This window comes from Silurus aristotelis (genome assembly GCF_946808225.1).
Source record: "Silurus aristotelis genome assembly, chromosome: 11".
Taxonomy (NCBI): domain Eukaryota; kingdom Metazoa; phylum Chordata; class Actinopteri; order Siluriformes; family Siluridae; genus Silurus; species Silurus aristotelis.
In genome coordinates this window covers 18,289,921-18,305,897 of record NC_139584.1, presented here as the reverse complement: position 1 = coordinate 18,305,897, position 15,977 = coordinate 18,289,921, and the positions used below count along the sequence as shown (strand labels likewise).

At 40.1% G+C, this 15,977-nt stretch overlaps 1 protein-coding gene across 2 annotated transcripts; it reads left to right on the top strand.

The window, feature by feature from the left end:
* The first annotated feature begins 8,187 nt into the window (after window positions 1–8,187).
* Window positions 8,188–15,104, top strand: LOC310733364 (uncharacterized protein). 2 transcript variants are annotated; one of them, XM_083554591.1, is made up of 2 exons: window positions 8,188–9,091; window positions 14,732–15,104. In XM_083554591.1, exon 1 carries the CDS (start codon window positions 8,192–8,194, stop codon window positions 9,086–9,088), a length of 897 nt encoding a protein of 298 aa, XP_083410717.1. In that variant the 5' UTR covers window positions 8,188–8,191; the 3' UTR covers window positions 9,089–9,091; window positions 14,732–15,104. The 2 variants fall into 2 exon arrangements, with proteins under 2 accessions (XP_083410717.1, XP_083410718.1); XM_083554592.1 differs by lacking the exon at window positions 14,732–15,104 and adding an exon at window positions 11,964–11,991.
* Window positions 15,105–15,977: the final 873 nt, after the last annotated feature.

Genomic DNA, 15,977 nt, shown 5'->3' with positions numbered 1-15,977 from the left:
TATATATATAGTACAGTACAGACCAAAAGTTTGGACACAGCCAATAGGGCTGCATGTGTGTTCGTGTCTTGGTCATGCATTAATTGTCGAATTAATGATAATTTCCTTTGGTGGGATGATTTCGTCACAACATTGTTTTCCTCATGTAAGATGCCAGATTAGAAGACGTTTTTTACGGTCTGTCTAATATAGTTGATATTGTCTGAAGTATCCAAAAGAATTCACGATAATTTTTATATGCCTGAAAAAAATAGATAAATGAAAAATGTATTGTTTAAAACAAACAAAAAAAAAAAAAAAAAAAAAGTGAGAGAAAAGAGAAAAGGAACTAAAGAAAAATGGACATTTTGAAAAGACTTTAAAATTTTTCAAAAGACTTCAATCTTGTTTTGGCTTTATAGTCTATTTTTTTCTCCTAACTTACAAAATTTGTGATCCAATTGGAGAGACTGGATTACTTGTTTTGTTTGAAGACTGCGATCCCCCTGGTGTCTAGCGCAGCTGTATTGTCTAAGTGTTATGTGTTGTGTGTATTGTCTGTGTATTAATTGTTGTGTGTCTGTTCTTTGTTCTGTGTAAAGAAGTTGGGTCATAACATTTCTCGCTTATTGCCGGAAGAAAATCCCAAAGATTTTATGTATAGGAATTGTGCGGTTATTCAACTAATCCTTATTAAATCATTTGTCATTTTGGAGTGAAATTGTGTCACATCTAGATACTTTTTCCTAGAGATTTAGATGCTGCTAGAGGTTTCTACTATGCTCCAGGTTAAGTTAACCCGTTATGCTCTGCACTGCAACAGGAAGTGGTGCATTCCAGCCTCAGCACAAAACTCAAGGAGGAGGTCCAAGGAAAAAGGGGAAGTTCATCTATTAGGGAATAGATAGATTTCCAATTTCATGTCAAATTTTTATCATAGCTTTACAATAATTCCAAACTCGCCTTTAAACCTTTTAGGAAGAGATATGATGCACAAAATTGGAATGGAAATTCTGTTTTTTTAAACCAATGTCTCACTGTCTTTTCCTTCTGTCCTCATGCTCTCACAAAGACGAGGCAGGTTTAATCCAGGTAAAACCGTATCATGCACTCATGAAAACACACCATCCGGTTTTTGTTAAACAATATCCATTGTCAAAAGAGAAGAATGTTGGCATTGCTCCAGTTATTGACAATTTATTGTCACAAGGTGTTTTGATCGAGACACATTCACCATATAACACACCGATTAATCCCGTCTTGAAGGCGGATAAAAAATGCTGGATATTAACACGATTTACGTGAGATTAATAAAATAGTTATTCCATTAGCTCCCTTGCTGCCCAATGTAGCTACCATTGTAAACTCTATACCAGCGACTCACAGATTTTTTACTGTGATTGATCTTTGTTCTGCTTTTTTCAGTGTCCCTTTGGCCCCAGAGACGCAGATGCTTTTCGCGTTTACCTATAGGGGATGTCAATTCACCTGGACACGTCTTCCTCAGGGTTTCGTTGACTCATTAGCCGTATTCTCCGCTGTAGTGCACAGAACTTTGGCTGATATCCACCTGCCAGAAACAACCTGCATCCTTCAATACGCAGATGACATCCTTGTCACAGGACTGACCAAGCAGGAGCGAGTACAGCTTGTGACCAGGTTTTCAAGACCTCAGACTGTGAAACAGATGCAGAGCTTCTTGGGACTGGTGAACTACTGCCGAGCATAGATCTCTGACTGCGCACAGCATGATAAAGTTTTGCGTAGTGCTATTGATCACAAAGCTACTCCATCACATCTCATTCTGTGGACTCATGAAATGACTGACAGTTTTGCTGCCCTCAAGAAGGCTATGGTGGTACGGCTGCGGGGATCCTAGCCCAGGAACACGGTGACAGATATCGCCCTGTTGCGTATCTTTCCAAATCTTTAGACAACATAGCACAAGGGTTGCCTTCGTGCTTGCGTGCAGTGGCTGCTGCGGCTCTGATGGTCCGGGATGCTGAGGAAACGGTGCCGTCACATCCTTTGATACTGTACACCTCACATCAGGTAACAGCTATTTTACACAACATATGACAGCACAACGTAGGTCTGGTTATGAGACCATACTCTTGGCAACGGAAAACTTAACTATTAAGCCTTCTTCTTAGCCGCATTCAGCTGTAGTAGCTCTGCGTGATCTGCTAGACGATATTGACGTAGATGGTTTTGACGACGCACATGAATGCCTTAAAAACATTGAACAAGAGACCTCTTGTAGGCCCGATCTTTTAGATACGGCCCTGGAAGAGGGGGATTGTCTATATGCAGATGGTTCATGTTCAAAACCTTCTGATGATGTGTATTTATGTGGATATGCGGTTGTAAGATTACCTGATGTAATAGTTGAATCTAAATCATTACCATACACATCAGAACAAGCTGCAGAGTTGGTCGCATTTGTGGACCTTTTTTCACCAAGCTGCTTGGCAATTTCCCCGTAGCCCTTTCCAGCCTTGTGGAGGTGTACAATTTTGTCTCTAGTGTCTTTGGACAGCTCTTTGGTCTTGGCCATGTTAGTAGTTGGATTCTTACTGATTGTATGGGGTGGACAGGTGTCTTTATGCAGCTAATGACCTCAAACAGGTGCATCTAATTTAGGATAATAAATGTAGTGGAGGTGGACATTTTAAAGGCAGATTAACAGGTCTTTGATGGTCAGAATTCTAGCTGATAGACAGGTGTTCAAATACTTATTTGCAGCTGTATCATACAAATAAATAGTTAAAAAATCATACATTGTGACTTCTGGATTTATTTATTTATTTTTTTTAGATTATGTCTCTCACAGTGGACATGCACCTACGATGACAATTTCAGACCCCTCCATGATTTTTAAATGAGAAAACTTGCAAAATAGCAGGGTGTTCAAATACTTATTTTCCTCACTGTACAAGAGCATATCAGTTGTCTGTAGGTAAAGTAGTGACTATATACACTGATTCTAAGTATGCTTATGGTGTTGTGCATGATTTTGCCGAAACATGGAAGCAAAAAGACTTTAAAACAGCTGATGGAAAGCCCATAGCACATTTTAATCTCATAGGCGATTTTTTAAAAGCTGTTCAACTCCCTGCCAAAGTGGCCATAGTTACACATATGCCACCTGTAGGAAATTTGAGATACCTGTTGGTTATAGTTGACAGATTCAGTAAGTGGCCAGAAGCATTTGCATGTGCGACAGAGAACGCTAAAACGGTTGTCAAAGTATTAACTAAAGAGATCATCTCTAGGTTTGGTATTCCTAGTGTGATTGAAATGGATAACGGCACACCTTTTGCCAAGGTCGTTGAGCCGAAGTATCTGGGTCCAGTGACTGTTCTAGCTGTAACCAGAACTGGAGTGATGACTGATTTTTAGCCACAGTGGATACACGCAAGCAGGATCAAAACAGCACCCACTTAATCTGTGCACTAATTGGTCTGTTGGCCTAAGAAGCCTACCTAAGTGAGTATTCAGGGCTGAAACAGTTGAGAGCCCATTAGAAGATCCTTTCTTTATAGTAGAAAGGGGGCCACCTCCGGGGTGAAGATCTGACTCACTTGATTGTTTAGTTTAGCTTACCCTGATGCCTACTCTAGGTCTAAATTCTATACTATATGTGCATAGTTGTAATTACACTCCTTATTCTCTTTGAACACATTATTCAGAGAGTAGACTGTTATGTATACCTTATAATACTGCTAATAGACATATTAAACAAGCACTGAGAAACAATTGTCTCATGATGTCTTGGAGAACGTGAAACAACTGCTGAAAAAAGTTTTTTTGAGAAGATTAAGAGTTTGTTTACGAGTGTTGAACACTATTTTGTTTTAGGAATGATTCTTTTATTGATTGATGGAATTGTACTTTGTATGTTGCCATGTTTGATGACGATGGTAAGACAGGCCATAAAGGCCTCGATCTGAGTGGTGGTGATGAAGGATTATATGCATGTAGGGACAGAATGAAATGGAATCTGTATGTTTTTTAGTTTGTCTTTATCTTTTCATTTGCAGTTTATGTCATCAGTTCTGTTCCCAAGATAAACATCCTATGTTTTGGTGTGTAATGCTAAATCATAAATGATTTAAAGTGGCCATTGTTAGTGTTAAAGAGGGTTTTCACACTGTTTCACACATACTCCTTTGTCTGTTCAGTGTCTATAGAATATTTACGATGTTATTCTATAAGGTAAACAGGGAGTCCTTATCTGGGCTCACACATCTCCGGCTAGTATATCCTCCTATCTAAACAGGAAATAAGTTTAGGACAGCCTTTTCTCTGTATGTGTATATATATATATATATATATATATATATATATATATATATATATATATATATATATATATATATATATATATATATATACACGTTCTGTGTCTGCAATAAACCAGAAGAGGAAGAACATGCATTCTGTGTGCTGTGTATTTCTTCTTCCCTGATATCAGAAAGGCACCACAGGCATAGCAGGTCATATGGAAAACCTCTCCATGAATTAAGTTTCGTTTGGGCCTGATAAAAATCTAACAACCGTCCTCTACTGTATCAAAAGCTAAATCTAAGATATTGAGGTAAGCAACTGGTAAGGGTTTTGCACCTAACTGCTTGACAATTTCTGATGCTGGTGGCAGTAGGCTGTCTAAGATCCTCCTAGACTGATGACTTGAAGAATTAACTCTACACTGTTTCACATCCTTTACCTCAAATGTTGGTGAAAAGTTTCCTATAACCAAACTGTGGACTGTATCAGAGTTGTGTTCTCCTGAATAATCAGTTTGCTTGGGTGGAAAAGGAATGTCAGAGGAAGAAGGATTGATCATTTGGGATGAAAGATTGTTGTAAGATTGTCAGCAACGGCTGAGAGAAGCTGCTCTTTCAGAAGTTCATCAAAAGTTCTGCCACTGAGCTTTGCTATTCTCTTCAGTTCATCGAAGTAATGGGCTGTAGCATGTTCAGGAACTGCTGACATATAGACATTTGACAGAAGCCTTATATGGTAAACAACGTTGTGGGGACTCTTGAAAGTGTAAGGCAACAAGGGTTTAAGAGTCACTAATGCAGAACAACTACTGTACTCTACAATTACTTCTTTATGGTAAGGGGATTTAGGATCGTTTATGCGAATGTGTCTATGAACATGACCATACTTGTTTAGGAATTCAGTCAGGTCTTCATCAATTTCTATGTTTGTCAATCTGCTAATTGTCACTGAGTTTTCAATTATGATTTTTTCAAGCTCAACTACTTCCATGTTGACACTATTTGCACCACTTACAAAGAATTTGACTGTAATGCCCTCCTGGCTGGCTCACCACTTTTGTGTAGCTGGTAACGCTATCAATATATAGGATACACGGTTATGGACCAGATCGCTAGGGAGGGCAAGGAATAGAGAATGCATCTTCATAATCAGACAGACCAGGAAAATGACTTTTACCAAGATGGTTTTGTTTACTTATAAGGAAAAAGGTTTAAATGGACGTACATCCTATCTATCTATCTATCTATCTATCTATCTATCTATCTATCTATCTATCTATCTATCTATCTATCTATCTATCTATCTATCTATCCATTTTTTCTCTTTTAATAATCCTAAATTGTTTTTGTCTTCCTGACTTGTGCCTGTAGTCAGTTAACTCGACTATCACTAGTGTTGTCTATATTCATTGCCTCTCACTTATATCTCTGTATCTTAACTCTGTTCGTGATTATGAGCACTATGCCGGCTGTGTGTCTGACTTTGAGCGCAGGTGAGGACTCTTTGGATTTGCAAACGGTGGCATTGGAGATGGAAGCTTTGGAGAAACAAATTCGCGAGCTGCATGCAAAACATGCCCATCTGCGAGAGCAGAAAGCGGCCCTGGAAAATCCCGGGCAGACACGCACTCGTCCCAGGTAAATTCCTGGGTTGAATCTAACGCTCCCAGCACCTCAACTCCGCGTGTTTCTCTGCCCAGGCCCAGCGCACCTACAACGCCAAGGTATCGTTCACTCCGGCACCGGTGCACCACGGACCTTGGATGCGGCAGCAGCGGAAGCCGCAAGCCAAACCCCGGTCGAGGACGTCCCCCCCCCCCCCCCCCCCGCCACCACCGGCCTCCGAGATCTCGACCGAGAACCGCTTCGCCCCTCTCCGCGAGACGAAACGTGATACCGTGATTCTCGGAGATTCCATCGTCCGGCATGTCCGCGCTACCGGAGCAAAAGGTAAGGTGCACACTCCCTGTTTTCCTGGTGCTCGTGTTCTCGATGTCGCTGTGCAGGGACCCGCAATCCTGAACGAGAACTTTGGAGCTGTTGTTCTCCATGCCGGAACGAACGACACCAGGCTGAGGCAAACGGAGATCTTAAAGAGGGATTTCAGGATCCTGGTGGAGACGGTACGCAGCACATCTCCTACAACGAGGATCATAGTGTCAGGACCTTTTCCACTTACTAGCGAGGGGCTGAGAAGTTTAGTAGACTTTTAGCACTAAATGAATGGTTACAGTCATAATGTCGAGAACACAAACTTCTCTTTATTAATAACTGGAACTGTTTCTGGCAGCATCCTAGGTTCTTCCGCCCTGATTGCCTGAGAGTTGGAGCAGCAGTGCTATCAGATAACATCTCTAGTATACTTTACACCATCTGACTGGTAAGACATCAGGAAATCTTCAACTATTAGAACACGAATACAACAAACCAAATAGTTACAAGTTCACACACAGCCCAGTTTATAGAAACCTTATCTATTCCTCGTGTAGTAAAACCAAGAATTAAATATACAAGATCCAGAAATAATCTTATTACAGTTAAAACTGAAAAATGCCAGATAAACAAACACAACAAAGTTCTAAAGTTTGGCCTTTTAAACATTAGATCACTTGCACCCAAAGCACTGATTGTAAATGAGATGATCACAGATAATAATCTCGATGCACTCTGTCTCAACTGGAGACCTGGATTAAACCAGGTGATTATATGGGTCTAAACGAGTCGACACTGTCAGGATATGTTTATAAGCATGAGTCCCGTCAGACTGGTCGTGGGGGAGGTGTAGCAACCATTTATAGTGCCTCTCTTAATGTTAGTCAGATATTAGGATTCAGCTTTAAATCATTTGATGTTCTCGTTCTTAAAATTTTACTGTCAGACATACATAGAAAATTCGCTCTGGTCACCGTGTACAGACCCCCGGGGCCCTACGCTGATTTTCTTCAAGAGTTTGCTTGTTTTCTTTCAGACCTCTTGATCGATTTTGATAAACTGCTGCTTGTAGGAGATTTTAATATTCATGTAGATGATGTAAACGATGCTCTAGGATTATCATTTGTCGATTTATTAAACTCTTTTGGGGTTAAACAAAACGTCACCAGACCAACTCATCGCTTTAACCACACATTAGACTTAATATCCCACGGAGCAGACATCACTGATATAGATATTTTACCTCAGAGTGATGACATCACAGACCATTATCTTATACTGTACACACTACCGATAGAGCAGATTAGCCGAGTTTCTCCACGTTATCGACTTGGTAGGACTATTGTTCCGACCACTTTTTTTTTTTTTTTTTTTTTTCTCCCCCTATTTGTATTTATACATTGTACTGTGTATATACTGTTATTGTAGTATATGTATATTCTCTTTTTCATATATTTGCATTTATTTTTTATTTCTTTGTTTGTTATTACTTCCCGTGGGCTCACCACCTGCAGGAGGGACCGTAAGGGACGGTGCTGTGAGGATTGGGCAGCAGTCGAAGGGTGGGGGCCTGCTTAGACTGCTGCCCCCACGACCCGAATTACGGATAAGCGGGAGAAAATGAATGAATAAATGAAGTTTGTTAATTATTATTATTATTATTTGTTTTTATTTCTCTGTTTTTTATTTTTTTGTATATTCTTTTTTTATATATTTGCATCTATTTTTATTTCTTTGTGTGGCTGCTGTAACACAAGCTTCCTGTGTTTGACTTGTTTGCCGCGAGTTACGTGTTTGTATCTCTCTCGGCGTCTTTCAAACAAACTTTGCTATCTATCCATCCGTTTTTCCTCTTTTAATAATCCTTAATTGTTTTTGTCTTCCTGACTTGTGCCTGTAGTTAGGTAACTCGACTATAACTAGTGTTGTTTATATTTATTTTCTCTGACTCACATCTCTGTATAATAAATCTGTTCGTGACTATAAGCACTATGCCGGTTGTTTGTCTGCATTCGAGCACAGGTGAGGACTCGTTCGAGTTGCAAACGGTGGCGTTGGAGATGGAGGCATTGGAGAAACAGATTCGCGAGCTTCATGCAAAGCATGACCGGCTGCGAGAGCGGAAAGCGGCGCTGGAAACATCCCGGGCGGACGCGCACTCATCCCAGGTAAACTCCCGGGTTGAACCTAACACTCCCAGCACATCAACTCCGCGTGCTTCTATGCCCAGGCCCAGCGCACCTACAACTCCGGCACCGGTGCAACATGGACCCTGGATGCGGCCGCGGCGGAAGAGACAAGCCAAGCCCCGATCGAGGACGTCTCCACCTCCACCACCGGCCTTCGAGATCTCGACCGAGAACCGCTTCGTCCCCCTCCGCGAGACGGAACGCGACACTGTTATTCTCGGAGATTCCATCGTCCGGCATGTCCGCGCTACCCGAGCTAAAGGTAAGGTGCACACTCCCTGTTTTCCTGGTGCTCGTGTTCTGGATGTGGCTGCGCAGGTACCCGCGATCCTGAACGAGAACTTCGGAGCGGTTGTTCTCAATGCCGGAGCAAACGACACCAGGCTGCGGCAAACGGAGATCTTAAAGAGGGACTTCAGAAACCTGGTGGAGACGGTACGCAGCACATCACCCACAACAAGGATCATTGTGTCAGGACCTCTTCCCACTTACCAGCGAGGGGCTGAGAAGTTTAGTAGACTTTTAGCTCTAAATGAATGGTTACAGTCATGGTGTCGAGAACATAAACTTCTCTTTGTTAATAACTGGAACTGTTTCTGGGAGCGTCCTAGGTTCTTCCGCCCTGATGGCCTGCACCCCAGCAGAGTTGGAGCAGCAGTGCTATCAGATAACATCTCTAGGATACTTCACACCATCTGACTGGTAAGACATCAAGAAATCTTCAACTATAAGAACACGCATACTACAGACCAAATAGTTACAAGTTCACACACAGTTTATAAGCATGAGCCCCGTCAGACTGGTCGTGGGGGGGTGTAGGAACCATTTATAGTGCTTCTCTTAATGTTAGTCAGAGATTAGGATTCAGCTTTAAATCATTTGAAGTGCTCGTTCTTAAAATTGCACTTTCAGACATGCATAGAAAACTCGCTCCGGTCACCGTGTACAGACCCCCAGGGCCCTACGCTGATTTTCTTCATGAGTTTGCTTGTTTTCTCTCAGACCTCTTGATCAGTTTTGCTGCTTGTAGGAGATTTTAATATTCATGTAGATGATGCAAACGATGCCTTAGGATTATCATTTGTCGATTTACTAAACTCTTTTGGAGTTAAACAAAACGTCACCAGACCAACCCACCGTTTTAACCACACACTAGACTTAATAATATCCCACGGAGCAGACGTCACTGATATAGATATTTTACCCCAGAGTGATGACATCACAGACCATTATCTCATACTGTACACACTACCGGTAGAGCAGATTAACCGTGTTTCACCATGGTATCGACTTGGTAGGACTATTATTCCAACCACTAAGGACAGATTCATAAATAACCTGCCTGATTTATCTCAGTTTCACATTAAACCCATAACTGCTGATCATCTTGATGAGATGGCGAACAACATAGACCTTATCCTCACTAGCACTTTAGACACTGTTGCCCCCATCCGGTTAAAAAAGGTTCGAGAACAAGCACCTGCACCTTGGTATAATAGTCATACGCATGCCCTAAAGAGAACAGCACGTAATCTGGAGAGAAAATGGAGGAAAACTAAATTGGAGGTATTTAGAATTGCGTATAAAGACAGTATGCTTAGCTACAGACAGGCGCTAAAAGCTGCTAGAGCTAAACACCTGAGCAAACTCATAGAAAACACCAAAAACAATCCCAGGTTCCTTTTCAGTACAGTGGCTAAATTAACAACAAATCAGGGATCTGAAAAATGTGTTCCATTACAGTTTAGTAGTGAGGACTTTATGAATTTCTTCACTGAAAAAATAGATAACATTAGAAAAACAATTGTGGCAGTTCAACCTCTGACAGCATCTCCCGACACAATCGTACTTACAACCCCACAACTACACTGTTTTACATGTATAGGACAGGAAGAGCTGTATGATGCTATTATGAAAGCTAAATCAACAACATGTCAGATCCAATTCCCACTAAACTACTGAAGGAAGTGTTATATACAGCTGGTGAGCCTCTTCTCAATATTATTAACTCCTCACTATCGTTAGGTCATGCCCCTAAATCCCTCAAGTTAGCAGTTATTAAGCCCCTTATTAAAAAACCTAATCTGGATCCAAACACGCTATCGAATTACAGACCAATTTCAAATCTTCCATTTATGTCTAAGATTTTAGAAAGATTGTCGCTGCCCAGTTATGTAACCACTTGCAGGAGAACAATATCTTTGAAGAGTTTCAGTCAGGTTTTAGGCCCCATCATAGCACAGAAACTGCTCTAGTTAAAATCACTAATGACCTGTTTTTAGCTTCAGACCAAGGCTACATCTCCCTATTAGTTTTACTAGATCTTAGTGCTGCGTTCGACACTATAGATCATGATCTTCTCCTCGATCGCTTACAGAATTACATCGGTATTCAGGGACAGGCATTAAGCTGGTTTAAATCCTACCTGTCCAATCGTTACCATTTCGTAGATTTAAATGGAGAGCTATCCAGGATAATGCTAGTAAATTATGGCATGCCACAAGGGTCAGTTCTAGGACCCCTGCTTTTCACAATATACATGCTTCCATTAGGAAATATTATTAGAAGGCATGGAATTAGCTTCCATTGTTATGCTGATGATACCCAGCTATATATTTCATCCAAACCAGGCGATACAGCTCAATTAGCTCGCATAACTGAGTGTGTTGAAGAAATAAGAGATTGGATGACCCATAACTTTCTGCTATTAAATTCTGATAAAACGGAGATTTTGCTCATCGGCCCAAAAAATAGTACACAGAAGCTCCAGCATCTCAGCCTGCATTTAGACGGTTGTTCTGTAACTACTAGTTCAACGGTAAAAGACCTGGAAGTTATTTTAGACAGCAACTTATCTTTTAAAAATCACATCAATCAAGTTACAAAAACAGCCTTCTTTCACCTTAGAAATATTTCTAAGCTAAGAAATATCTTATCTATATCTGATGCAGAGAAGCTCGTCCATGCGTTTATGACCTCTAAAATAGACTACTGTAATGCATTACTAGGTGGATGTCCTGCATCATTAATAAACAAGCTTCAGTTAGTTCAGAATGCGGCAGCAAGAGTTCTTACTAGGTCAAGAAAATACGATCATATAACCCCAATCTTATCGTCCCTACATTGGCTTCCTATTAAGTTTCGAATAGACTACAAACTACTGCTACTCACTTATAAAGCACTAAATGGTTTGGCTCCCATGTATCTATCCAGTCTTTTAACACGCTACAATCCGTCACGCTCCCTGAGATCTCAAAACTCTGGGCTTCTAGTAGTTCCTAGAATAGCAAAGTCCAATAAAGGCGGTAGAGCATTTTCACATTTAGCTCCTAAACTCTGGAATAGTCTTCCTGACAGTGTTCGGGGTTCAGATACACTCTCCCAGTTTAAGTGTAGATTAAAAACATATCTTTTTAGCAAAGCCTACACATAACACACATCACACACATCACATCACAACCTTGTGCTCCAGAATATATGATCACATGCACATTATCAACTTGTGCTGTTAATATCATGAACAGCAGCTATGCTAATTCCTCTCCACTGCTTCTCTTTCTCTCCCCATCCCGAGGCATCCTGAGGTTTGGCCAGCTCCAGTAATGTCCCACCTCGTGAAGATTATGGACCTATGGATGATCATGGAGAAGTAGATGCCGAGTGTTTAAAGGCCCTGGCATGGAGAAGCTGATGCTGGATCTATGATGATCACAAATTGTTCTGTATTGTTGAAAGATTTATGACCAAACTCTTGATGTCACCCATATGAGGATGGGTTCCCCTTTGAGTCTGGTTCCTCTCAAGGTTTCTTCCTCATCAAGGTTTCTTCCTCATATCATCTAAGGGAGTTTTTCCTTGCCACTGTCGCCACGGCTTGCTCATCAGGGACAAACGCACACCATTCACCTTCACTGTTGTTTTCTGTAAAGCTGCTTTGAGACAATGTCTGTTGTGAAAAGCGCTATACAAATAAACTTGACTTGACTTGACTTGACTGTAACATAGAAATTTCCCCACTGTGGGACAAATAAAGGTTTATCTTATCTTATCTTATCTTCTTATCTTAAGGACAGATTCATAAATAACCTGCCTGATTTATCTCAATTTCTCACTAAACCCATAACTGCTAATAATCTTGATGAAATGGCTAACAACATAGACCTTATCCTCACTAGCACATTAGACACCGTTGCCCCCATCCGGTTAAAAAAGGTTCGAGAACAAGCACCTGCACCTTGGTATAATAGTCATACGCATGCCCTTAAGAGAACAGCCCGTAATCTGGAGAGAAAATGGAGGAAAACTGAATTGCGTATAAAAACAGTATGCTCAGCTACAGACAGGCGCTAAAAGCTGCTAGAGCTGAACATCTGAGCAAACTCATAAAAAATAACAAAAACAATCCCAGGTTCCTTTTTTCTACAGTAGTTAAACTAACTACAAATCAGGGATCTGAAAATTGTGTTCCATCACAGTTTAGTAGTGAGGACTTTATGAATTCTTTCACTGAAAAAATAGATAACATTAGAAAAACAATTGTGGCAGTTCAACCTTTGAGACCATCTCCTGAGACAGTGTTACCTTCAACTCCACAACTCCCCTGTTTTACATGTATAGGACAGAAAGAGCTGTATGATGTTATTATCAAAGCTAAATCAACAACATGTCAGTTAGATCCAATTCCAACAAATCTACTAAAGGAAGTGTTATATACAGCTGGTGAGTCTCTTCTGAATAATATTAACTCCTCTATCTTTAGGTCACGTCCCTAAACCCCTCAAGCTAGCAGTTATTAATCCCCTCATTAAAAAACCTGAACTGGATCCAAACACGCTATCGAATTACAGACCAATTTCAAATCTGCCATTTATGTCTAAGATTTAAGAAAAGATTGTCGCTGCACAGTTATGTTCCCACTTGCAAGAGAACAATATCTTTAAAGAGTTTCAGTCAGGTTTTAGGCCCCATCATAGCACAGAAACTGCCCTAGTTAAAATCACTAATGACCTGTTTTTAGCTTCAGACCAAGGCTTCATCTCGGTGTTAGTTTTACTAGATCTTAGTGCTGCGTTCGACACTATAGATCATGATCTTCTCCTAGAGCGCTTACAGAATTACATTGGCATTGAGGGACAGGCATTAAGCTGGTTTAAATCCTACCTGTCTAATCGTTACCATTTCGTACATTTAAATGGAGAGCTATCCAGGCTAATGATAGTGAACTATGGCGTGCTACAAGGTTCAGTTCTAGGACCCCTGCTCTTCACAATATACACGATTCCCTTAGGAAATATTATTAGAAGGCATGGAATTAGCTTCCATTGTTATGCTGATGAGATCCAACTATATATATCTCATCTAAACCAGGCGATATAGCTCAATTAGCTCGCATAACTGAGTGTGTTAAAGAAATAAAAGATTGGATGACCCAACTTTCTACTTTTAAATTCTGATAAGACAGAGATTTTGCTCATCGGCCCAAAAACTAGTATACAGAAGCACCAGCATCTCAACCTGCATTTAGACGGATGTTTTGTAACCACTAGTTCAACAGTAAAAGACCTGGGAGTTATTTTAGACAGCAACTTCAAAAATCATATCAACCGAGTTACAACAGCCTTCATATCAACCAAGTTAAAACAGCCTTCTTTCACCTTAGAAATATTTTTAAGTTAAGAAACATGTTATCTATATCCGATGCAGAGAAGCTCGTCCATGCGTTTATGACCTCCAGAATAGACTACTGTAATGCGTTACTAGGTGGATGTCCTGCGTTATTAATAAACAAGCTTCAGTTAGTTCAGAATGCGGCAGCAAGAGTTCTTACTAGGTCAAGAAAATATGACCACATAACCAAATGTGGTCAAACATAACCCAATCTTATCGTCCCTACATTGGCTTCCGGTTAAGTTTCGAATAGACTACAAACTTCTGCTACTCACTTATAAAGCACTAAATGGTTTGGCTCCCATGTATCTCTCCAGTCTTTTAACACGCTACAATCCATCACGCTCCCTGAGATCTCAAAACTCTGGGCTTCTAGTAGTTCCTAGAATAGCAAAGTCCAATAAAGGTGGTAGAGCATTTTCACATTTAGCTCCTAAACTCTGGAATAGTCTTCCTGACAGTGTTCGGGGCTCAGACACACCTAGTTTAAGTGTAGATTAAAAACATATCTTTTTAGCAAAGCCTACACATAACACACATCACATCATAACCTTGTGCTCCAGAACATCTGATCACATGCACATTATCAACTTGTGCTGTTAATATCATGAACAGCAGCTATGCTAATTCCTCTCCACTGCTTCTCTTTCTCTCCCCATCCCACGGCTTCCTGAGGTTTGGCCAGCTCCAGTCACGTCCCACCTCATGAAGATTATGGACTTTAAAGAAGTAGATGCCAAACTCGCAAACATCCTGAACCATCTAGAGACGTACCAGTGCCAATTGGATCCCACTGCATGTGTGGAGTTTGACATTGGACCTCCTAGAGTGTTTAAAGGCTCTGGCATGAAGAAGCTGATGCTGGATCTGTGATGATCACAAATGTTGAGCTCAGTAGCTCCTACTTTTATACCAAAGACTGTAGAAAGAACATTTACTTATATTCTTATACTCCAGTGCTCATGTTAGTTCACACTCTCCAGTGTTCTGTATTGTTGAAAGATTTATGATCAAACTCTTGATGTCACCCAAATAAGGATGGGTTCCCCTTTTGAGTCTGGTTCCTCACAAGGTTTCTTCCTCATAGCATCTAAGGGAGTTTTTCCTTGCCACAAGCACAGGCTTGCTCATCAGGGATAAATGAACACCATTCACCTTGACTGTTGATTTCTGTAAAGCTGCTTTGAGACAATGTCTGTTGTGAAAAGCGCTATACAAATAAACTTGACTTGACTTGACTTGACATGTGAAACATAAAACAATGAAATAAAATGGCAATGAAACAATAAATCAGTATAATGCGAAAAATAGTTTTCCCCTTCATTCCTTTTAGAGAAACTTTAAATATGTTGAGCTCCTTTGTAGTTATTTGATCTAATTATATTATGTTTTGTTTCTATTTGTATTATACTTACAATATATATTTGTTATCAATTTGTATTTAATTTAATTCAACTTGCTTTATAATTCCTAATTTTGGAGCTTTGTTTCCTATGAAGTTGTTTAATTTCTTTAACCCACAAAGAAATGTAATTAATGTTCAGATACTCAAAACATTACATCAAGAAAAATAAATATATACATGAAAATAATTCAAAACTGGTCAAAATGTACCATAATTGAATAGGTCTCAGCCCATGAAACAAATGTATGTGTGTGTAAGAAAAATAGTCCTTTGAATCTAAATAAATGCCAAAAAGTCTTGGAATGATGTGTGCGATTTTACTATTTTAACTCAATACATAAGCAATCATTTACACAAATGATAATCCATTGAAAAGCATTTAAGCTCTTCAGAAATGCAATGCACACACCCACAATACATCACACACTCCAACCAGACAAATTGTTGTATACCAACAATAAATGGATATAAACTCACAAAAACACTTTTAAACATTAATAAACTTAATCACTCCAT